The sequence below is a fragment of the Prionailurus viverrinus genome, chromosome X (assembly GCF_022837055.1).
Source record: "Prionailurus viverrinus isolate Anna chromosome X, UM_Priviv_1.0, whole genome shotgun sequence".
NCBI lineage: Eukaryota > Metazoa > Chordata > Mammalia > Carnivora > Felidae > Prionailurus > Prionailurus viverrinus.
In genome coordinates this window covers 95,241,076-95,267,121 of record NC_062579.1, presented here as the reverse complement: position 1 = coordinate 95,267,121, position 26,046 = coordinate 95,241,076, and the positions used below count along the sequence as shown (strand labels likewise).

The following is a 26,046-nucleotide window of genomic DNA, read 5'->3' as shown; positions in this document are numbered from 1 at the left end:
TTCTTTGACATAACAATAGGACTCTAAGTCCATGTACAGTATCCTTTCAAGGACAGAAGAGTCATCCTGTTATAAGTAACCCCTCATGCATCCCCCAAGGATCTGCCTTTGATAGAGACAGTAAGGGGCTTTCTGTCAGATACCCTGGTGCCTTTCATTACCTCCACCTCAGAAGGTCGAATATTTTCCAAATTACCCCTGATTTCTCTTTATCCATTGTACATCCATGACAATGGAACTGGATGAATTCTTTTCTTAAACCTGTATATATTCATCCCATATACCACTCCTTGAGAAATATATATATATATATATATATATATATATATATATATATATTTAATATGTATGTATATAATGAGAGAGAGTCTTTTCATATTTTCTAACAGCCATCTGTCATTTTATTTTTAAGTTTTTTCTTCATCTGGTCTGTTGATAGTTACTTAGAAAACCATTTGGAAGGAACACTGGGTTATATCTGCAGATTTTTCAAAACTTATTTTGCTCTTCATACTTCTGGACTCTTCTCTCAAAGACAGCAAATGAAAAGACTATTGATTGGACTCTCTCCAGTAAAATTCAGATCTGGTCTTGTGCTGCTACTGGGAAAATGTCCAGCAGCTATGTGCCATTATTGCCATCTCCGTTCATCTGTCCACTGAGCGCTTGGCGCATACACTTTGGAATAGCTGAACTCGGAACTGTTGGTAGAAAGAGTAGGGCATCCCTGAGAAATTCAGAGTCTAAATGGAGACCGTTGTTAGTGTTTGTGGTTTATCAATGGATGGAAGTCATTTGAGCTCAACAATTTCCTCTATTTATCCAGTTATTCTCTAGAATCCTGAGAGTCTCAATTTGGCATTCATTAGTTCGATAAACGTTTGTTGAGCACTTACTGCAGGCTTAATATTATGCTAGCTTCTGAGCGAGATACCAGATAAGTAAAAATTTAATCCTTAGCCCTCAGATCAATAACAATCTTAAAGAAAACAGCTGAATAAATGCAAAGCAACTGCAGCACATTTCTAAGGTATTCTACGGGCAAATATTTAATGGTGTGGTCTGAACCGTGTAGCCATGCACCTAAGTCCTGAAGCAGTGTATCACAAGGGAAAAATCAGTACAGATGAGAAGTAGGTAGGGGAAGCTTCTTTTCGTAGAAACTGTTGTCTTTCCCTAGCTTATTGGCCATAACTAGGTACAGTATCATCCATCTGGTTTTGATTGAGCTGAGAAGATACTTTTTTTGAAAAGAAAACAACAAAAAAAACCCCACATTTTTTGTCCCCGTCATAGTTTTCATCCCATGTAAAACAGAGGGTGGGAATTGGGGTTAGCATTAATAAGGCTTAATTGGCTCTCTGAGGAAAAGCACAGCAGAGTGAGGGATAACAAGTTCCCTGGGAAGGTTTTATAAGCCAGTGAGCTCCTCTTCCATTTATTCAACACCTTATCTGAATGGAGCCCAGATGATTAGATATTTTCCTATAGGTAGAGACATCATTGTTGGCCAATCCCATGCCAGTGCCTCCATGATTGTTATTCTCTGCTGTCTTTCCAGATGGCTGCCCAGGGCTCTGCTTTGGAAATGGACGATGTACCCTGGATCAAAATGGTTGGCACTGTGTGTGTCAGGTGGGTTGGAGTGGCACAGGCTGCAATGTTGTCATGGAAATGCTTTGTGGAGATAACTTGGACAATGATGGAGGTGAGTTCTTCATGAAATGTAAATATTAGAAGCGATGTGATGACCAATCTGGCTAAGAGTGAAAATTGGGAATCCTTCATATAAACAATATTGATTATAGATGGTCATGCTATTTTTTTTTAAATCTCGGTGTATTGAATACTTACTATGATCAAGCAACATTGCAAACTCTGCTTGCATTATATCTCATTTAATTCTCACAGCACTGCCATGAGGTATAGGCATTACTTTCCCTACTTATAGATGGGAAAACTAATACTTAGAGTGGAAGAGTATGTGACTTTTCCAAGGTCACACAGCTAGAAAGTCACAGAACCCAGGTTCCAGTTCAGGTCTCTATGACTTTAGAGTCTGTTTTCTTAACTACAGTAGCCATGCTGCCTCCCATCTCTGTGGCATCTATTATAGCAAATGAAATCTTTGTACCCCTGTTCGTACTGTCAGATGCTAGTGTAGCTTGCATTGTACACACTGTGAAATAATTTTCTTTGTTCTTAGTTGTCGAGAACAACCTCTTATGTCTCTACCTCTTAGTAATGCTTTGTATCTTTCAAAGGACACAGCATCCAAGACAATGCACAGTAGAATAATTTTATTTAATTCAAGAGCTGCACATGATATTTTCAAAAGCCATATTGGCTCCAAGGTCTCCGGGTAACACTCCTTTTTCAGTCAAGCAAACAAAAGTATCCAATACATTGTTCAATCAGACCTCAAAACAGCCCAAATCACCTCTGAATGAAGCTAAAACAACAAATCCTCACTTTCCTCTTTCTGTCTACTCAAGGAAACATGAAGTTAATAAAAAGCTTTATTTCTAAAAAAAAAAAAAAAAAGGTTTCATTTCTAGTTTCTACCTATTAGCTTAAAATGAAGTAGATCATTAAATCTGACTCCTCAGGTTTCTATATTTGCTTAGACAATTATAAACCTTGTCATCTGAACCCAAACATGAGGCTTAAGTCAATAAGCTAGCAATCATAGTTTAAGCACACACTGGGTGTAAGAGCTTCCCCCTTGACTAGTTCTGGCTAGCAATTTACCTTAAAAAATTATAAGACCTTATGAATTTTAAGCGGAAGCAACTTTGTGTTTAAGAGAACAGAACTTTGAAGTTAGACTTTCTGGCTGCTATGTACTTACTGGCTGTATGATTTGGGAAAAGTTTCTTGAGATCTCTGAGCTTTAATCTCCTTATCTCCAAAATGGGGCTGATAATAATATTAACCCTCAAATAGGGTTATTATAAGTATTAAATGGACAATTCACGTGGACTCCTTAAAAGGTGATAGCCTATGCCACTCTTCCCCTCACACACACACACACATGTACACATACGTTACACTTAGGGTAACAGCCATTTTCTGAAGAGACTGCTTGCTACCTATCTAAATTGAAAATTTTATTTGGGAAGCCAGAGTGAGATTTTCAATTAAATGGTGTACGGATCAACTATTTACTGGACATTTATGGTCCTCCAAGATTCATCTTCACCTTCCTTTACTTCGTTTTCATCATATGCCCCTTTACCTGGTGTGCCTTTTCCTTGACACCTGTCATTCTCTATCATTTAAATCCCAGCTCAAGCCATATCTCCCATGGAACCTCTGACATCCACCATCCCAGTCTTTCATGGGGTTTATCAGATGCACCATACCATCAAGCACTTAACTATATTGTCTGTATGGTTTTCTTGTTACATGTTAAGCATGACCCAGAATCTATAGTTATATGCCCAATATAATCACTAATAATATTAGCTTACTTGTATTTAGGATTTCCTATGTACAAGGCACAGTGCTGAGTCCTTTATGTGAACTGTTTCATTTAATCCCCATGAGGCAGGAACTACTATTAATATACTGCTTTACAAATTAGGAAACCGAGGCACAGAGAAGTTTAATAAGTTGCTCAAGATCATATAACAAGGAAATGATAGAGCCAGGTATAAACTATGGTGGGCATTCCAAAAAGGATTTGAGGTCGTAATAGAGATTTCTCAGTTGATATATTGATTGAAAGGTTTATGCTCAGAAAATACTTTAACAACCTATATGATTATAATTTCTAACTCCGGGTTGAGCCAAAATAAGTTTCCTGCCTTAATAAAGTACAGTTTGATAAAAATAATTGAATATTTAATTGTCAAGCATTTTTAGGGCCTCAAGGTCACCTTGAGGCAGCCAAAAATGTTTAATGAATGAATCGATTAAACATTAATGAATTAATGGACTATCAATTCTTAGTATCTGTGGTATATATAGACACAAAAAGTATAGAAGATTTTGCTAAATATCTATTGACCTCTGAACATTCCTTTAAAACTGTGTATCTAATGTGGGAATCAAAAATCAACAACCCTGATATGAGTTCAGTGTATTTTTATGATTGTTTCTTCAGGGAGTAGCAGTTCCAATTACCATTTTTTCTCCTTTAGTAGGATTAAGATGATATTGATGATAAATATAGATTTGGTTCTACCTTGAGATGGAAAGATGGATTAAATAACCTCTGAAAGCCCCATGACTGAGATTTTGGACAATAATTTCATTCTTATGCTGCTAAAATATTATCCATAAGAATACATTAAATGTCCTTCATTTGGTGATTTCAGCTTTCCAGCTATCCAGAATTACTGGATTCATTTAGTTGAATATGACTAATGATTAATATTTGCATACTTATTTGTGCATGTGTGTATGTGTGTGTGCACTTCAATTAAATCAGAAAGTGCCAATTGAACCTTTTGGGGAAAAAATGGTCCTCATTTTTAAAATGTAATTCTTAAGAAATCTTCCCACTCAAAAAAAAAATCACTTTCAAGCAATTGCTTCAAGTAGCTGCTACCTGATTGCTCCATATTATCGCTGATACTTAAAGAATAGCAGGATTTTTTTGCATTCTAATCAGCTTTGAATACTCATTAGTATTGCTGCTGTTTCCTGCAGCTTTGACTTTAGTCACACTCTGATTCAATGCATTGTGACTCTTAGTAACTAATTGGGCTGCATTGAGTATGTGGGTGACACAGCTGGTCTAGGAGCTATCTAAGAGCTCCTTGAACAGTAAGAACAGAACAGAGAACAAATCACCTTTGGATTTTTTCTTAACATGCAAAACAAGGAAAGCTGTCTTATGCATTGTATATATAAGAACTAACTACCATAGAAATTACAGACCAATCAAATGTCTCTACCTCTTTTATCCTTTTAGTCAAAAAGCACCTACCACGTGCACAACCCTGTGCTTGGAGGAGACTTAATATTGATGTGAATGGTGACCACATTTTCCTGTGTTAATCATGTGTCCTGATTTGGAGTTTAAAAATTGTGATCACCATGCATTATGTGCATGTATAAACTGACATGAGAAAAAAAGTTTAGACGTTGCACTAACTGAATCAGAATAGCCTAAACAAAGAGAACAAGCTAGAACTATCAGACATTAAAGAATATTTTAAAGCTATGATCATTAAAACAAAGTGGTACTGGGGAATCTGGGTGGCTCAGTTAGTTAAGCGTCTGACTCTGGCTCAGGTCACGATCTCATGGCTCATGAGTTCAAGCCCCTCGTCGGGCTCTGTGCTGACAGTTCAGAGCCTGGAGCCCGTTTCGGGTTCTGTGTCTCCCTCTCTCTCTGCCCGTCCCCTGCTTGTGCTCTCTCAAAAATAAATAATAAAATATTTAAAAAACCAAAGGGGTACAGATTGAAGAGTAGACATATCAGTACAACCAAATGAAAGCTCTGCAACACACCCCAGGACAAATAAACATTTAGTAGATTATATAACTGGCATCAAAAATCAGTAGGGAAAAGAAGCATTGTGAAGTAATGCTCAGACAACTCCTGAGGAAAAAAAAACCTTAGATTTTCAATTTATAGCATATTCCAAAAGCCGAAGAGAAATCAAAACACTCCAGCTGATTAATGAGTTAAAAGTAAAAAAAAAAAACCCAAACACAATTAGAAGAAAATATAGGTGACCAATCTCAAGACAGGAAAGGACTTCTTAAACATAAAAGCAAGGAAAGAAACCACCACAATAGAAAAAAATGATAAATAGGACCTCATGAAAATGTCAAACTCTGTTATGTTGTTTGGCTAAGTTTATAGACCATCCAACATCTAACCATTTGGCAATCTCAAAATCTGCACTGTCTGATATAGTAGCTACTAGTCAATGTGACTATTTCAGCTTAACTTAAATAACATTAAAAATTCCATTTCTCAGCTGCACTGGGCACATCTCCAGGGCTCAGTCGTCACATGATACTAGTGACTATTAGAACAGATCTAGAGCATTCCCATCATCTTAAAAAAATGTTATTGGATAATGCTGATCTAAATGTTTGACTCCCATGTTTATCTTTCAGACAGACATTTCATACTGAGTACCCAGTTTTCCATCATTCATTACTACTTTGTGCCAAGTATTGTGGTTGGCATTAGGGAGAAAATGACAAGACAAGTTTCTGCCCTCATAGAGCTTATGGCCTAGGGAGGGAGACAGATATTAAATAAGAAATGACACAAATAACTACATATTGGCAACTGTAAGCAGTGCTACAAAATTTTTAGAGCGCTAGAGACATGTGTAGGGAGCTAACCAAGTCTGCATGGTAAGGGAGGCCCCACATGAGTCTGGAGCAGAATGTTCCAGGCCAAGGAAACAGCATGTACAAATGCCCTGCAATGGAAATGTACTAGGCTCTTCTAGGAAGTGAAAGGCAAGTCATTGTGGCTGGAATATGAGCCAAGGAGAGACTGGTAGGAGATGAGAATATGAAGCTAGGCATTAGCCAGCTCATAGAGAACAGTGTGAATTTCATACAAGCTTCAGTTATCAAGCAGAGATTTCATTTTATTCGCTCTAGTTGTAGAGGAAGGAAGGTGGTTTCTGATACTGTGGAAAGACTGTCAAGGAGGTTAAAAAGGTGAGGAATAAGAGTGTTTAATCAGAACAGCTCTTTTCCCCCTGATCTTTTAAATATTTGTCACATGTTTTCCAAGCTTCTCTTATACAAACTCTCCCACCGGTCTATATTCATATTCATTGGTAAAATCAATAAGTTAATTGCCTAAAAGAGAATGATCTTCCAGGAATCATTCTTCATAACAAGTCACCATTCATTAAGAACAATAGCTATTTGCAAGCCTGTTCTATGATATAGTGTTTCTAGATCTAGAAATCAGCACCATGGGTGAATTATGAACACATAAGCTCATGGATCAATAAGCCTCATGTTTTGAATGTCACCAGCATGCTGCAGTGTTTAATAAATAGGAAAATGAAATAGAAGGAGCAATGAATTGGTAACATTTGCTCTGTTTAAGGGCCAGGCACCTTCTCCACGTTTACTGTTAAGATTTGGCTTGGGACAGAAGACCTAGGCCAGAAAGTATATTCCTAATTATTCTCTTCTGACCATGCCCCCCTCGTTTCTAAACAACCCATTTATTAAAGGATCCTCACTTACTTAAGAGTGCTTAAACTGCCCAGTCGTTCCAGATACAAACTCTTCCAGATACAAAATTGGAAAATCTAAACTCTGTAACTCACCTGAGCACTCTGTGACCACCTCTGTTACATTATCTAGCAACTAAGGCTAGTAGTACTTGACATCTGCCTACTTTGCAGTTGTGACAATGAATGAGATGATGTTTGAAATCCATTAATTTAAAGTGGGTAATAAAAGTGTGGTATCAATGAAGAATCTATTTATAAATTGTGTTTTTTGATGCATTAGTTGAATGTTTATTATTAGGTAGATTTACAAATGTCATAGAAATAGGACTTTCAGGACATGCATGTATTCATTTAACACACACTCACTGAATGCTTACTTTGAACGGCATTCACTGTTCGAGTGAAGAAATAGTGAATAAACAAGACTAAATCGTTGCTTCCGGGGAGCTTAGATTCTAGTCGTGAGAGGCAGACAATAAACCAAAAATTTAAAAGAAATTTTAAAAGAAATAGTATGCTAGAAGATGGTAAGTGTGACGGAGACATTTTTTAAAAAGCAGAGAAAAGGATAGGATGTGGAACAGGGGTGGAATTTTAAATAAGGTGGAAAATGAAAGCCTCCCTGAAAAGGTGGCATTCGGGCTTAAAGGAAGTGAGGGGTGAGCCATGTTGATACTGGAGTAAAGAACATTCCAGACAAAGCAATAATGGGGAAGGTCACATGTTTTCCAAGCTTCTTGGAAGGTCATGGGATAATAGGAGGTAAGGTCAGAGAGGTAAGAGAGAGACTGTGAAGAGCCAGACTGGGGGGGAAGTTAAGTCATTGTCAGGACATGGGCTTCTACTCTGAGTGATGTGAGAAGCCCCAGTGATGGCAGGTGGGGACCAGAGGACACGAACATTAGTGGCATATAAACAATTTACTTTCATGACCCAGGAAAAGTCAATTGTATGAGGTGATTGCAATAACAGTGATTGGATCAGGTCAAATCCTGAGTGCACTTGAGCCTCTCCCATTTTCTTCTTACTAATACAGCAAAATGCTGGAGGTGAAAGTCAGCCTGAATAAGTGAAAGATCAAATGAATTATAGTCTATTTCCAAAGGAAATACAGTCCTATTACCTTCCACGCATATAACAGCAACAGCTAAGCTAATGGCAGTGCCTAGTAGGGGGGCCTGCTTGAGTAAAAATTTATGAATGATTTATAATTAGTCCATTTTTATGGGTTTCTAAAATGCCTGAGAAGATTTTATTTAACTGAGTCATGGGAATGATCAGCCCTTCAATTTCTTTTTGACTATTCATTTGCTTGGCAGACCCTCTGTTCTATAGATGCTGAAAAGGTTAAGCTTCAATCCAGCCCCTGTCCAAATGATAACAAATTGTGAATTTGTGAAATTCAATGAATAAAGATTTACTGTAGCATTAGTGTCTATTTAGAGCCACACAGGATTCTACCCATCTGACAACCTAACCATGCAGAGTGCACAAAATGAACACATTCCAGCGAACTGAATATGCGACACAGAAGTTAATTGCCCTCTGGCCAGTGATAAGACACCTTCAGTAGAAGTGGGTCTGAACGTTTTTAGCTGCCACTGCACACCATTGGCATCTATCCCCGGGACTCTATCCTTAGACTCTTTGCAGTCTGTGCAGGGTAGAACTTGGTTAATGGCAAGAGCTAACATTGATCGAGAGTGCTAGCTGCGTACCAAACACTGTGCTAAATTCTGTATGATTATTATAGCAGGTGATCCTTACAACAGCCCTGTGGGGTAGGCATTTTTATAATCCCCATCTTGTAGGTAAGGAAGTTAAGAATCCAAGAGATGAACTGATTTGTCTAGGATCATTTAGATTGTAAGCAGCGAAGTAAGATTAGAATCACAGTCCGGTTCTTTGACCTTAACCACTTCGTGTGTTCTAAATACCTACATTAGTCAGGTGGTTAGAAGCCTTACAGCCTGGGCCAGTGCTAGTAATACTGCTTAGATGTTGCTGCTGAACATGTGATGTGTAGTGAGAACACTGCGTGTTGATAGGACTCTCCTATTTCCTCCAACTGTGCAATCACATTTACCCTCTCCTCCTTAAATGTAAATGAAGATGAGATGTCTGCCTAATGGGGTTGTTGTAGGGATCAGTTGAAATAATCTATGTGGAAGAACCTAGTGCCATACCTAGTATATTAACTAATTATACATGCTTCCAAATCCTTTTGGATACCCTAACATGACCTAGCTGTCCATTTTTATCAATGTGATAATATGGATGTTGTCCGTAAAAGGATATTTACAAATTCATTTTAAGGGTTAGAAAAGGATAGGTTTTCCATATATCATTCATATCCCCCTGTCCAATCCTTCTTTCATCCACGGGCATACATCTGGTAAGTAAAAGCTTTATAGTAAATTACTAGATCATATACAAAAGAAACCAGTGTCCTTGGTCTTTATCAGCCCCAGTTGGGCCTCCTGGCATAGTCCCTAACTGGCTGGCAAAGCTAAGATCAATGAATGCCATGTTTAGTCCTTCAAGATAATTTAACCTCCTTCTTTTTTACTGGGTTTTATTTTTTAGTCCTTTAAAATGAAGAGGCCCTAAAAGTAAAATCAGTTAATATTTGATATGTTCATATCTGATACCCTGAGCCTGGCTGTCAGGAGGGTGCCACAGCTTTCAATTCAGAACAATAATAGAACCGGTAATAGTCCAAGGAAAGAAAGAAAGAAAGAAAGAAAGAAAGAAAGAAAGAAAGAAAGAAACCCACACATGCAGTGTGACTGTCATTTGCACTTCTTTGTAACAGTCTAGACATACTGTATGGAGTGTTATCCAAATGTGATAATTGGTAACTAGATCTTTGTGCACGTATTGGGCTTATCTATAAATTATATTTTGGGGCTTGCACACCATTATTGGTCTGCTTGCCTGCAGCCTTCCTAGATTCAACAGAAGTCTCACTGTTCTCTAAGAAAACAGAGGTCTTACAGGGTCAGCCCTATATAATAGCAACTATTAAATATGAAGCATTAGCTTGGAATTTATAGCACATAACTAGATGAGAATGTGAGTCCCAGTTTTGAATTGGATCTGTGTTTAGTTTTTAGAATTGACTTTTGAATATCATTTGGACATTTCTATTTATTTAAAATCTATTTCTTTTCAAAAATCAGTTTGGATCGTGGAACTGACAGGTTGAAACCTGTGAGTGCCCGATCTGATTATTACTAGTACGTTCATCACCGACTGAAAGATAAAGGTGACTGCCCATTTGAAAAGCAGTTTTCCATTGTTCCGTGTATTATGCACCAATTCCAGACATCAGAGAACTCCTTTAATCGGCCTGATGTTTTTGCCAGCTTTTCAGTGCATCCAGATGTTTAATTAGCAGAGTAAAGAGATAATGTGCTAATAGGAGACTGACAACAACGTATTGGAGAGGGAGGTGGCGGTGGCCTCTGAAATCTATAGAAAATCTGCTAATATGATTTGCTGAATGAGGAGAGAAAGGAGAGCAGAAGGGGACTTCTTACTGCAACAAATCCACGCTTAAAAGTTAGTCATCAGTGAAAAAGAAAGATGTCTACAGAGAAGTAGAAACCAGGGCAAAAAATGCACTGAACAACCAGGGAAGGCAAGAAAGCAGCAAACCGCATTTTAAATCAAAGTAGTGTCTGTGGTACAGGGAATTTTAAACGACCTCATGTGGGGGAAAATATTTCCTGGGTGCCCCAGGGCTGCTGTTCCAAATGTCTACTCTCTTGGTGTTCCTGGCTTTCATTGCCCCCAGCTGTGGTCCACCCCTGTCCGCCTCCACGGGGGCACCCACGTCAGGAAGGGAACAAGCCAAAGAGCTGCGTGAAACCAGCGCTGGCAACTTTCATCATCAGCCTTAAGGAGCCGGTGATCCATCTGAACCTCCCTGCTCCACTGCCAGCCAGGAAGATTAGCATCTTTATATTTACCCTTGTTAAACATCTGAATTAGAGCTACTTGTCTGCTTTAAGGACCTTGGAAGGACTTTAATTTTTTTGCTTGTTGGGGGTGGAATGAAGTGTCCATATGCTCCGTTAATCACTCCAGCCCCTTCTCTTTGCACGTAGTCTCTTGGAATACTTACTGCACTTTTAACTCGTGTAAGAGTCAGCTGTTTATACACCTGTTTCTCCTACTAAACTCTGAGCTCCTGAAAACAGGAAAAGAGTCTTTTTCTCTATTTACTTCCCCAATCATCTAACACAGTGTTTTTGCACCTATTAGATTCTCAGATGGTCTCCCCTCCTCCTGTAACCCTCTGCCCCTCATCAATTCCTCTACCAAAGAATGCAACCTTTATGTGATTTTTTTATTGGTACAACCAGAGACTCGAGAGTCTTAAGTAAATGGTGAAGGCCTACAAAATGAAAGAGAGCAACTCATCACATTCATATACCTGAGATTTATTAGTACTTGCATCAAATAACCGCGGTTAGGAACAAGCACTAGTTGATTCTACAAATTCAAAAAAAAAATGGTTCTGAAACAGTAGTGTGCCTCAGATTCCCTCACAGTAAATATGCATAATCCTGGGCTTGAAGAAATTCTGATTTAATAGGTGGGGCTCAAAAATGTGTATATTTAATAAGCTCCCCAAGATAATTGGCTACACATTTGAAAATCACTGCCCTGCCCCAGACACAAATTATCACTATGAGAATGCCCACTTCTATTTTGAGAATTACCACTAGACAAGAATATTAGGAGATGTTTTAAAAAACACAAACAAATTCAAGTTGGCAAGCATTTGTTAATTGTGTGCTCATGAATGCACATGGTGTGAGAAATTCAAAAGAACTCTAAGAATAGTTGCTATCCTGGAGGAATGGCCTTGCTGAGGAAGAAGGAAACTTCTAAAGAGAGTGATACCTAATGGAAGACTCTATCCAAATGTACACAGTACAGTACAGCCCATAAATGCTGGAGAATTCAGGGAAGAAAGATTTATGAGCAAAATAGTTTGTGCCATCTAAACTCAGAGTAATTTTTCATGAGCAACATGCAAATTTAATAGATCCTAAACTCAAAACATCGACAGTTACCTTTGTCTGTATTCTAGATTTTTCTCCATCTGTGCATATTTTAAACAGTGTTGTTTCTCTTGAAGCTAAATTTCAAAAAGCATATTTTTTTTCAGATGGTTTGACTGACTGTGTGGACCCTGATTGTTGTCAACAAAGCAACTGTTATGTAAGTCCCCTCTGTCAGGGCTCACCAGATCCTCTTGACCTCATTCAGCAAAGCCAACCCCTCTTCTCTCAGCACACTTCGAGACTCTTCTATGATCGAATCAAATTCCTCATGGGCAAGGACAGTACTCATGTCATTCCTCCAGAGATCTCATTTGACAGCAGGTATGTATGTATTTATTTTGTTTCTTAATAAACAGTGGTCATGGTTTTCCTTAACTGTGAAAGGAAGAGGTCTTCTAAAAGTCACGCTACTTTCCATTCCACACAGTATGTATCAATTCCTTTTTTAGGCATCTCTGGAATGCCCAAGACCTTACTGATTGGTTAAGAGTGAGAAGCTATTTCTTGAGATTCTTTATTGTAAAAGATACACATATAAATGTGTGTGTGTGTGTGTGTGTGTGTGTGTGTGTGTGTGTATACAGTTGACCCTTGAACAACACAGGTTTGAATTTCACGGATCCACTTATATGTGGGTTTTTTCGCAGTACAACACTGCAAATGTATTTTCCTTATGATTTTCTTGATACCATTTTTTCTCTAGCTTACTTTATTGTAAGAGTACAGTATACAATACGTATAACATACAAAATATGCATTAATCAGTTGTTTATGTTCTTAGTAAGGCTTCTGGTCAACAGTGAGCTATTAGTGGTTAAGTTTTTGAGGTATCAAAAGTTATATGTGGATCTTCCAACTTCATGGGGGAACCCTAACCCCTGTGTTGTTCAAGGGTCAGCGGCGCACACACACACACACACACACACACACACACACACACACGTACAGTATGTATTATTTGTAGCAAAGCACAGATGAGGCTTTTAATGACAAAAACAGGATGGAAGTATAATTTGCAGATTTATTGTTTAGCTTCTGTATTTATCCATTGAAAACTCCTGAATTTCAGAAGCCAAATGTTAAGTTTTATTCCTTTATGTAAAACATTTCTATATGAAAGATTTGGCTGAATTGGATGTCTTAATGTGAAATACAAGACTTGTGAAAATCTGTCTTCTAAGAAAGCTCAAATGCATGAATTGTCACTAAGACATGAGACCAAAGCCCAACCCAGTAGGTAAAGAATTTTTTCAAAATTAACTTACTTGTTTGAAGTATAATCACATGAATTTGCTCATTGCTATATTTTCTGCTTCATCTTCAGCAATGATATATTTTACTAATTAGCACTAGACATAAATGAGTCACTGAAGTCAACATTTCTGGTCTCTTAAAAATGTCCTCCTGTGTTCGTTCCACTACCTTCTAGATTGTTACAAATGGGAATTTGAAACATGCAAAATATTTGTCCAGTGGCCCCTGTCTACACCGTGCCCACTTAGTTGCATTGTGGTGGGTGCTATCAGTCCCCAGAAGAAAACTCAGTCAAGAGTTTATATTAATACAAATGATAATCTAAGAAAATTACCACTCAGTCTTGAGCTACACAAAGTAGTAAACGAAAAAAGCCCAGATGTGCATGGAAATTTAAAACATTCAGCAGCATCCCTTCCACCGATTGTATGTAAGAACTGATACTGAAACTTAAGGCATCCTCATTGTTTTGTATTATTGTTCGGGGGTGACCTTTTAGGTGTCTGACAGAACCCCAAACCTGTTCTGCCAGGGGATCGAGTTTGTCTTCTCCCAAGAGACTTAGTCCTCCCCATTCTGAAGTGTTTCTGCCAGCTCAGTAACAGCTCTGGGGAAACTTTGTGATGGGCTGCAGTCAAAGTCATTATTTAGGTAGTGGAGGCTTATTTGTTGTCCACCAGAGAAACAAAAGGAACAAAACACAGCCATTCCCCCCACCCTCCCTGCAGCTTTCTCCATGCTTAGGGAAAAGTGAGTCCAAAACAAAACAAAACAAAAAAGTGAAAGAAATAGCAACCTCCATGTCACGGAGGTATGTTAAATGACTCACTGAACTCAAGTCAAGGGAGACGGTCAGGACCTGAGAGAGGCAGGACATGAGTGGTCATGACCCAGAGCAGGACACTGGCGCGATAAGCTTTGCAAAGTGAAGAGAGACTTCCTTCCTTGTGGTTCAGCTTCAGGCTCCAGCCACTTGCCAGCGCTGGCAGAGTGAACAGACCTATTCCTTACCGTAGCTAATGCCCCCTCCTTCTCCCGGTTTGCCCGAGTTGTCTTCATCCTTTTGTCAAATGCTGCAAGTTATCATTTGGCGCTGCAAGTCACATTTGAATTCAGAACGACAGGTCCCCTTCATCCAGTGGTCTCAGCTATTACAGACCTATCGAATCTGTCAGAAAAGGCGCAGGTCTTTTCCAAGGGATAGAGTTGAGGGCAAGCAGTCTAGCTCTATTGCCTCTAAGAGATCAGCCCATGCGATATCACTCTGGGTAACGTAAATCCGACTCTGTTCACATATATAGATAATAATGGTTACATCGAGACAGTACCTTTTTCATTTGCAAAGCCCTCGAACAGGCATTATTTCATCTTACCCTCACAGTAGCCCCGTGAACTATACATCTTTGTGTTAGTGCATTTTATGCATGAGGAAACAGGTTTAGAGAGATTAAATAACGCCCCGCGTCACACAGCCACCGAGTTTGTATCATAGCAGCTCTTATAACTTTTCTGTTATGCCACAGCTGCCCCATTTCAACCTGTCCTTAACTAAACCTGGTGGCTTGGATCTAATTTATACTGGATGAGTTATGTCGGGGTCACCACAAGAAAAAAAAAAGTGAAGTTAAAAATCCAGTTCCATTTAATACATTTCCATGACGTTATTTGGTAGAAGAACACGGTTGAATGACGGCTAAGATGGGTCTTTCCTATATGCAAATTGTTATTTGGCAACTATTATGTGTCAGGCGTCATACTAAGCTTTTACATGTGCTATCTCATTTAATCCTTACCCAAACTCCATGTGGTGGACACTGTTATTATGCCTACTTTCCATGTGAGGAAACAAGAACTGAGGTGTTAAGTAAGTCGTTTGCCCAAGTTCACAATCAGTGAGTGTCAGAGCCAGGATTTGAACCCAAGTAGACTGGTGCTGAGAGCTTGACCTCGAAACCACTATGCCAAGCCACTTTGGCTCTTTGGAAGGCTGGGATGGCTAACCCTGAAAAGACTTACAGCCCTTATACATCCCTGACTGTGGAGTTGCATGCTTCAGACAGATCTAGAATGTTTATGTGCCATAATCAGGCAAACCACTCTGTTTGTTTGCTTCTGCCACATAATTGAGAGATAGCTGGATAAGCCGATGAAGAAAGCCTTGTCAAGGGGCTCATTTGCCTCCTGGCAAAATGTGACCCCACAGATGACTCACCACTGAATGTTGCCACCATCTGAAGCCTTCGGAGCTCAAGACAGTGGCGCGTAGGTGACTAATTGTTGCAAGGACACGTAAAGGTTAAACATCTGTTCATCCTTGTGCATCCAAGTGAGACTAGCTTTTGTTGTTTCAAGTTTGCTCCACTGGCACGTGAGAGCACATGAAATGTGTACCTCCCGTGCCCCGTGATGGCATCATGTCACTGTGAACATGTAACCTGCCCACAGTCGCATCTCTAGCAAGCCCAATTCGGTTACTGTTTTTTCCCTCAATACCTTTTACCCTGTAGCCTGAGTTTCATCTTTTCGATCTACTCCAACATGACTACAAAGTAAACCACCTATTATATACGTGCTCCGTATGACTTATTACTTTTTAATAATGTAAATAGGTGAACAGAAGCATTATTGATCTTCAGTGTCTAAGCATTTAATCACTATTAATAATGTAAAAGGTTTTTATAAATATGTAAAAACAAGAGTACATTAAACTAAACGACAGCAGTAATTTGCAAAGCCAGACATTTCACTAGCCATCACTAATGGAGAAGTGCATTTAAAAAACAAAATCCTACCAGGGTTAGTGCAACCGCCAACAGCAAGGTCTGGCCAAACTCATTTGTCCGTTTTGTAGCCATGAGAGGCTGACCCCACATCAATCCATGTCAGGCATCTACAACAGAGGTTGCTTAGCATCAGCCCGCAGATGTGTTTTGTTTGGCCCAGCATTTAGAAATTAGAAGATCTGATATAAAAATTGGAAGGTTTTCCTTCCTTAGAAAATTTACGAAGCGCGGCATCTCTGCACCCATGGCCGTGACATAGGTGACTGCCTCTCTGGATAGGATGTGACATGTCTCTCCAGTCACCATTCCCTGCTCCCCTTACACCCGGCTCACTTCCATCCCATTCAATGGCACGCCTGGCCCGGCTGGAGTTAGAGTTGGTAGCCTCTGGACTACACAGCTTTTATAGCCTTCCTTGGAATGACCTCAAGTGTTTGGTTTTGTCTTTCTTCTCTGTTTCCCTGAGGATCTTTAAAAATCTCATCTTACCATTTTACTTAATTTGGGGCCTTTTACTATGTTGGTTTAAAAAGAAAAAAAGGTGACTGAGCATGAACTAGAAATCACATGAATGGAATGATATTTCCACCCTTAGTTCACCAGGGCACCTGTGTATACCCTGTGAATAGTTGGTATACACTCTGCCTCACACCTTAGGCCAGTCACTCCCTTGAGGCAGGGGATTTTAACCGATGGCATCATGTATCACCAATCATGACTCAGATAGTCCAGGTCCCACTTGTAGTAGGAGCAAAATGTTTACTTTCTATGAGAAGGACATTGAGAGGCATTTGGCTATTGTATTTATCACTTAGAAGGGGTTTAAGAACAATTTAAAGATTTAAAAATTTGCAGCAATACTGTTGGGTGAAGTTATGGCAGCGTCTTCTGCCCACTCCTGGTAAATGCCCACCCTTAGTTGAAAAGTTCTAGAGTTGGGACCAAACTTAGTACAGCATTATGTACATAACAGCACTGTTAGCAGGGTGCAGAGCAAAGAGGTTGAGCAAAATGAAAGGTTTCTTCTAGTTTCTATGAAGTTGCTGTATTTCAGTTTCTTGCTCCATACTGGGATTTATACAGTATTAGCCCTGGATTGTTCTAATTGCTAAATCGTAAATTCTTTCAGGACAAGGACCAAGTCTGATTTGTTCTCTCCTTGTTTTTATTATCTATTGCTATGTAGAAAACTACTCCAAAACATAATGGATTCAAATATATTTTATTATTATATATCATGATTCTGTGGGTCAGAAATTCACACAGGGTATGGCCAGGATGTCTTGTCTTTTCTTGGTGACGTTTGGGCTCTCAGCTTGGATAACTCAAATAGCTGGGGCCTGGAACAGCTGGATAACAGCCAGGAATCTCTCCTTCTACATACAGCCTTTCTACTTGGGCTTCCCATTGGCATGGCCTCCAGCCTTGAGTTTGTCAGAGCTTGTATATGGTGGCTCACGGCTCCAAGAGGGAGCATTCCAAGAGACAAGAAATGGAAGATGCCAGTCTCTTAAAGCCTGTGTCCAGAAATTTTAACAGTGTCACTTATGTTACATGCTGTTAGTTACAGAAGTCACAGAGCTTGCCCAGATTCAAAGTGGGGGAGACATAGATACCCCCTCATGATGAGAGAAGTATCAAAGAATTCGTGGCCATCTTTAATCTATCATACCACTGTATCCCAGATTCTAACACAGTGCTTAGCAAAAAGCCAGGAAAGAAGGAGTGAGTGACTTCATTGTAGTAATATTGAAGTGTTCTTCTCATATTTGCCAATGAAAAACTCATTTTTGTTGCCTAGAACACACAGATGATATTAGGACCTCAAATAAGTCAATTCCCAAATGTAGAACCAGCCTAAAGGTAAGATTACTGTTCTCCAAATAGCACAGGAACAAATTCATAAAAGATGAAGTGATTATCTAACAGCAGCAAAGTAATTACTCTTTTTTTTTTTTTACCTTATGAGACATTCCACCACTGTCAGAGCCTGCCCATAATTGACATCATTTATAACTTTGTACAAGCGTCAATAATTCCCTCTTCCTTCAATGGGCTAGATAATCAAAATTTAGAATCAAGAAAAAATCAGAAAATAAGGAGCAATATCAAGAAGGCAATATGAAGGCTGCCGTGAACTGGCTCCCTTTGGTACACGTCGTCGTTCTGTCTCATGAGAAAAACAAAGACAAGTGCCCCCGAGCAAATGGAAGTACTATAATGCCTATAGCATGGCATTCTTGGCAAACTCTTGACTTACGCAAGCCTTCCCCCTCCCTTACTACACCCCGCTCGGTAATAAAACCTTGATTCATGCTCCTGATTATTCATGATACCTGGTAACAGCCATAATTACTTAACATAACTTGTTTAATAAAACATGCTTCTCTGCACTTAGTTGAGGTGGAAATTTATACCATTGGAAATCCTGTGAGTGGAAAAATGAATTATTGAATCAAGAGTGAGGTTAAGGTGGGGAAGGTTGCAGGGAGATGGGTCACTGCTGCAGAACCTGCTGATCTTGAATAGGGACTAGGGCTTAAAAACAAGCATACGTGAGCACCTGGGTGCTCAGAGAGAGTGGGTGGCACTCTCTCTCTCTCTCAAAATAAATAAATATTCAAAAAAGAGTAACCATACTTTATAGATACTAATTATTGCTTTTTAAAATTTGTATTTTACTGAAGTATTAGCATGTCCAGAGTAACCAAGGACTTTATTTTTTTTTAATTTTTTAATGTTTACTTGTTTTTGAGAGAGAGAGACAGAATGTGAGGAGGGGAGGGGTGGAGACAGAGGGAGACACAGAATCCAAAGCAGGCTCTAGGCTCTGAGCTGTCAGCACAGAGCCTGACGTGGGGCTTGAACTCATGGACCGGACCACAAGATCATGACCTGAGCCAAAGTCGGACACTTAACTGACTGAGCCACCCAGGCACCCCTAAAGTAACCAAGGACTTTAAATTCTTCCAGAAGAGGTATCAAATTCTTCTGCCATCCCTAATAGAATATCCTGATGTCAGCTCTTTTTTTTTTAAAGAGGCTATGTCTTCACTCATTTATTCAACAGATATTTCTTGAGTGCCCACTGTGTGCCAGGAACTACATGAATGGGAGGAAACAAAAGAAACCGCGTCCCTTTATTCAGAGCTCCCCTTACGTTCTAGTGGTAAAGGCAGTCAAAACATCAAGTAAATGCATACATAATTAAATTATTTACAAATTGCAGTAAGTTCTGTGGATTATGAAACATCAGGTTTTTAAGGGAGCTTGGAGTTTATCAACACAGGGGTCTCAAATTCAACTGCTTGAACCTAAGTGGATGTAAGACAAGAGGTATTCTAAGTGGATGTAAGACAAGAGGTATTCTAACAAAAACAAAGTCATTAAATAATGACAGAAGTGAGACTGACCAGGACGTTTTCAGCAGTAGCTCCGAGATGGGACTAATTAACTCAGGTGAGCATGAAAAGCTGCTAAAATTGACACAAACGGGAGACTATTGATAACTCGTAAGAAAAACACAAAGCTTATTTGGACCGTGAGCAGCTTAACTATTTGCAAGAAGCTTCATTCTTTGAAATGTGGGGCTGGAAGTAATTTTTTCCTACAATTTAAAATGTTTGTATTAAACAGATGAATTCCATGGGAAAAATCAATCAGCAAAACGTTCTCATTTACCACAATGAAAAAAATTCCCATTAACAACACTCTGGCATCATTTATAACAATGGATCCTATAGTTTCTTTAAAGATAATCCACCTGGAGGAAGATTAATCATTTCACTCTTAAGATCGATGAACATTACAATGTTTATTTGGTCCATTTATTCATTTGGTGATGGGCACTGTCCTAGGCTCTGGGCCACAGCAGACAAAGTACCTTCCCCATACGGTCTAGTGAGGAAGAATGATGATGAAAAAGGTAGGGGGCACCTAGGTGGCTCAGTCGGCTAAGCGTCCGACCTCGGCTCAGGTCATGATCTCACGGCTCATGGGTTCGAGCCCCTTCGGGCTCTATGCTGGCAGCTCAGAGCCTGGAGCCTGCTTCTCCCTCTGTCTCTGCCCCTCCCCTGCTTGTGCTCTGTCTCTCACTCTCCCTTTCAAAAAATAAATAAACATTAAAATAAAAAGGAAAAGGTAAATGTCAGGTAGGTAAAGTACTTTCAAGTGAAATAAAGATTAGGGACAGAGAGTGACCATTTTAATAATACTTTTTTAAATGTTTTTAAGTTTTTTATTAGAGAGCATGCATGTGAGAGGGGCAAAGGGAGAGAGAGAAAGAATCCCAAGCAGGCTCCCCGCTCAGCACAGAACCCAATGTGGGGCTTGATCCCACAACCCTGCGATCATGACCTGAGCCAAAATCAAGAGTCAGGTGCCCAACCGACTGAACCACCAGGTACCTCCAGAGAGTGACCATTTTAGACAGAGTGGTCCAGGAAAGCCACTCTGGGGAAGTGACACTAGAGCAGAGACCTCATAGCATTCATCTAGATCTTAGATGATCTTGGACCCTTATGCAATAGATAGTCACACAAGCCAGGGCCTGGCGGCGACTTTTAGGGACCCACTAAATCAGGATTCTGTGGCATTATATGAAAAGAAAAGGTGTAAAACAAACCTTTCTCAACAATTACTATATACTGTGTACTAGGTTTTACTATACAGGGATGGGGTGCCTATTCTCTAGGAGTAGTGCATTGAGAAAATTTGAATAGCTCAAACTGAATAACCTCTAGAAAGAAATCAGCAATAGCCCAGACTATTTTAGTCCTGAAAAGAAAAAAAAATAGCAGATCCATCAATTAGTGTTGAACTCAAAAGAGATTAAACATATAGAAAGCACTCGCTGATTTGGAATTAGGAAAAAGAAGAGGTAAGAATAGCTTGTATTTTCGAATATATCTAAAATCCAATGGTATTCAAGCATTCGTGGAAGCAACACTCACACTTTCATCTACACACAGGTAACCCCCCCGAAGGTCTATAACATGATCATTTGTAATTTTGCTGAGATACAAATTTGAATCCATATGTTTTCTCTTTAACTTTTTCACCAATCTGCTAGTTAAGGTTCTCCAAGTCTATTTGCTAATAGCAGGTTTTTGTGTAGTTAGAATCTAGGAACATGAAAAACGTGATACCGAGTATACAACTAAGGGTTGATAAACACACAATACAACAATTACTGAGTAAATTGAATAAGCTAAGAACTGGGAGACGCTCTTCCTAGAGCATCAGCATCTGCAAATCTATCTCGTGTTCACCTTGCTTTCTGAAGCGAAGAACTGCATATGACCTGCCCACATTTGGAAAAGGAATTCCAAGTGTGGTTTGGCCCGGCCATGGTCCCTCCCAGTTCTGTTTGTCTTACCATGTTGCTTTTCCTGAGCAACCTCCTTCGCTTATCGCTTCTGCAGTTTTCATCCTAAGTGGGAAGTTAAAATCATTGCTACTTGCTAATAAAGCACTTTGATCTCGTTTATATGAAAGGTGTTACGTATGTGAAGACGGGATCTCCTGATTTTTCAGACAACTATTTTGTCTAATGCTAAAGTTTAGGAAACACATTATAAAAATTACAAAGTGCTGAAGGTTCCAAGATATATAGTGCTGACTAGCTCCTGAAATCAGCAGTCAACACCTAAAGGTACCAAAAAGAAAGAACGTGTGACTTTCACTTCCTTGCAAACGCTCTTGGGCAAAGAAGAACAAAAAGAAATCAGAGCACAAATCTTCAAAAGGCTGTTCAATTGATTGTGGTATTTTGGCACTCAGATGTTCTGAGATGCTTAATAATTGTGATTAGTAATACCAGTAGCTATCTATCTACAGCTTATCTCAGTAGGAATAGGGATTTTCTGACATTTTATCCATCTTACTGCCCCATTAAGAAATTCAAAAGGCTCAACTCCTTATTACTTACTTCTTAGCCATACTATTTGCTTGCAGTGGCCGTAGCCGGTTCTGTCATCTAAATGTGTGTCTAGAGAGGGCAGAGTAAATGCAGGCTTGGGGAGAGGGAATGAGTGACACGTGGCCGCTCATCTGCACTCCACACACAGCACGTAGAAAGTACGCAGCGGTTCGTGAATGTCTCCAGGAGCCCAGGCCCTATGGAAAGCGATAGCACCATCTTCGTAGGTGAGCTCTTTATGTTCATTTATAGCCACATTTTTTACATCTTAAGAAAGATCTGCAGTATAGCTCAGGCCCCTTAGAACCCAGGTCCAAAGGCCTCCACCGCTGTACCACTTTCGAGCCGTGTTAAGTTGAGCAAGTTGTGTTTTTTTTTTAACCTCTCTGGCTGTTTCCTCATTTTTTAAAACAGGCTAGTAATTGTGTACCAACCCAAGGTTATACTGATACTAAATGAAATAAGATAAAGAAAGTGCTCAGAGTAATAAGTGCTTCATAAGTGTTTTATTTATGCAAGTTTGTATATGTTATATATATTTAACAAGTACCAGGGGACACAATAGAGTTCCATTAGAAAGGTACAGTTCATAAGACAATCATTTTACTGGGTTGTTTTATTGTTAATGACATGTTTATGAGGTGGCTGAGGATAGGGCAGGGAAAAGTCACAGCGGTGATGACCGGCAAGGCCGAGCTAGACCTGGTGCGGGTGGAGCTAGGCCTCACGTTTTCCTCGTTTTCCTCAGTGGAAGGAAGAGTAACCCGTGGCCAGGCTATAGCCAATCAGACAGCCTTCCCGTATATTTAAGGCCTATCCATTATTTGAAGGGCAGATTCGCAGAGAAGTGACAGGAAAGGTTAATGAGGTTAATAAAACCCCGTAGGGCTGATTACAAAGAACCATTTGAGTGATGTGTAACACAGGCAAAATCCAAATGAAACCAAACCAACTAAAAACCAACTTGACGCTCTTTGGGAGTCGCAAGGGCTTACAGGACAAATATTTCAGGATTCAAATTCTGGACAAAAATAATCATGTGTCTAAATGAAGCAAACTGGCACTTACGCAGTCCTGAAAATGTGACTGTGTCGTCAGTTTTCTTATTGCTTCAAAACACTTGATCTTTTTCCCATTACTTTGGGGATCTCAGGCATCCAAAGCAAGCCTGCTTTTGACAAGCAATTACCAGGGCAGATGGGAAAATAGCCACCGTCCTCAGGGTTAGTGCCCCCATTTTGTTTTACTTGAAACATCGCTAGCCATGAGGAAAATAATTCTGCTTAAAAAGCTATCTGCATTTTCAATGGCACCACCTTTCCCAGAATGTCCTAGAATGTTGATGGGTAATGCTTCCAGCTGCTTTTAACGTTACCCATTTAGTAGGTATTATTTATTTGGGCCAGTGACCAACTGAGTAGGATTAAATCTGCCCGCTCTATTTCAGTAAAAACTAATGAGATTTTATTGGGTTTGCATATGAACATTCACTGCATTCATATTTTCAGAACATGAAAACAGGTTTGTGCTATGACATTAAGTATTTTCATGGTGCTGTACCCGCTTAGCATGTATCGAAAACCCAGCCTGTGCTGTGTGGAAACCCCCCAAATATCTGAATATTAGAACCCTCAAATGTATTTAAATTATGAGATACCACATCGTAATTGTATGGCAATATATAAGGGAATGATGGGGTTAGTGTTCATAAATTAAGCATGCGAGGGGGACTGTTCATTCATTCTTCCCAGTCACAGGGGCACCATTTAATTCCCTGAAGTAGTCAATTAGCAAACAAAACTCTCATGAGGAGAGAGTCCTCATGCACCATCCGGAATGCTGGCTTCTAATAAATGAACTGTAAGGCATCTGTCGCACAGGAACCTCAAAGCAGTCTCTGAAACCTTTGAAGCAGTGCCATGAGGGTAGGTTCTAAGTATCTTACATCTTCACGTAAAAATATTTGCGTTGAAAGTCTACGAAGCTCTCTTGAGCATGTGCTGTGTACAGTCCTTGCCCTGAAGTAGACTATCTAATAGAAAAGACACACAGATATATAACTCTTATCCAAGACACAGGCTATGACTAGTGCAATAACACGAATCCAAACACTGTCTAAAGAGAATAACAAGGATGGGGGGAAATTGACACTTATTTGACACGGACAAATCAGGTTAAAACATGTTTTCATTTTATGATCTCTGGATTTGAAGGAACCCTACGGTTCATCTCATAGTCCAACCTCCACTTTGTCATGACAGCTTCAACACAACTCCCCAAACTATAATTTGGCAGGGGTGCCTGGGTGGCGCAGTCAGTGAAGCGTCCGACTTCGGCTCAGGTCATGGTCTCTTGGTTCGTGACTTTGAGCCCCGTGTGCTGACAGCTCAGAGCCTGGAGCCTGCTTCCGAATCTGTGTCTCCCTCTCTCTCTCTGCCCCTCCCCCGCTCGCTCACTCGCTCTCGCTCTCTCAAACATAAGTAAACATTAATAAATTTTGTAAAAAAATATACGATTTGGCAAACCGTTTATATAGATGAGTTAAAAATTCATGCCTCACAGATTTATTTCATCACGGTATGATTGTGAACCAGTTAGTGACTTGCCTGCCTTTATATGGCTTATGTCCTGTGCCTCCCTCTTCAGCAGTACATACGCTTTGATCGGCTGACCGTGTTCTGGTCTTGCTTTCACTAAAACAGTTGTTCTCAAACTTTGGTCTTTAGCAGCATCAGCATCACTTGGGAACTTGCTACAAATGCACATTCTCGGGCTGCATTCCAGACCCATGACTCAGTAACTGGGGCTGGAGCCCAGGGGACTGTTTTACCAAGCCCTCCGCGTGATTCTGCTGTGTGATCAAGTTTGAGAACCCCTCAGGGCACCTGGGTGGATCAGTCAGCTGAGCGTCCAACATCGCTCAGGTCATGATCTCACGGTTGACCAGTTCGAGCGTCGGGCTCTGTGCTGACAGCTCGGAGCCTGGAGCCTGCTCTGGATTCTGTGTCTACCTCTCTTTCTGCTCCTCCCCTACTCACGCTCTGTCTCTCCCTGTCTCAAAAAAAAAAAGAAAAAAAAACATTAAAAAAATTTTTAAGAAAAAAAAGTTTGAGAACCACTGATCTGTATATGAGAAAGATTACCGGGAGGGACTGAGCACCAATACCACAGTTCCTGAATTACACTCTAAAGAGAAGAGCCTTTCTCCAGTACATGATGGCAGTGGATGAGCTGTTTTAGCCCAAGTGACACAATCTCCAACCGTGCAACTTGACAATATAATAAGCCTGCGGGGATGTCGGGAAGCATTGAGCCACACCTCCTTTGCCGCAGGTTTCTGTCCCAAATAACGAATCCTAGAAGAATTTTCAGGGCAGGATTCCAGCACTGGTGAGCGGAGGACCCACACGGCCTCTCTCATCCCGGTCCTCAACACTCTCTCTTGACCAGAGCTGTCAGCTCTGGAAAGGATTTCATCTGTTCCTACGGAGAAAACAACCTAACCTGCCCAGCTGCCGCTAGATCCCCTGCTGGCCAGGACCTTGATTTTGAATGTTACCCTTCAAAGGTTGCTTGTGCTCAGGTTAGCAACAAAAGCAAATAGTTACAACTTCCCCGGCCCAGCGCCTCATTTTCCTTAGGAAACATTTTAATCAGAAATACAATGCAGTAAATTACATCTTCTTTCAGCAGTTTAGTTTTCAGCGTTGTTTTTCAAACCAACTCTTGGGCTTGAGGTTGATGTTTTTGCCTGAGGTGTTGAATGAATATTGGAAATTTGACACTGAAGACAAAAGACAGCAAATAAGAAAAGAGGAGAAAGGAACCAAAAGTGT

General features: G+C 39.9%; 1 protein-coding gene across 3 annotated transcripts in view; it reads left to right on the top strand.

Moving 5' to 3' along the window:
- TENM1 (teneurin transmembrane protein 1) overlaps nt 1-26,046 on the top strand; it is a 550,900-nt gene that overhangs the window by 375,968 nt on the left and 148,886 nt on the right. For all 3 annotated transcript variants that reach the window (XM_047844103.1, XM_047844102.1, XM_047844101.1), the window contains exons 14-15: nt 1,562-1,708; nt 12,358-12,574. In XM_047844103.1, coding sequence (XP_047700059.1) covers nt 1,562-1,708; nt 12,358-12,574 — 364 coding nt within the window. The remainder of the gene's footprint in view (nt 1-1,561; nt 1,709-12,357; nt 12,575-26,046) is intronic.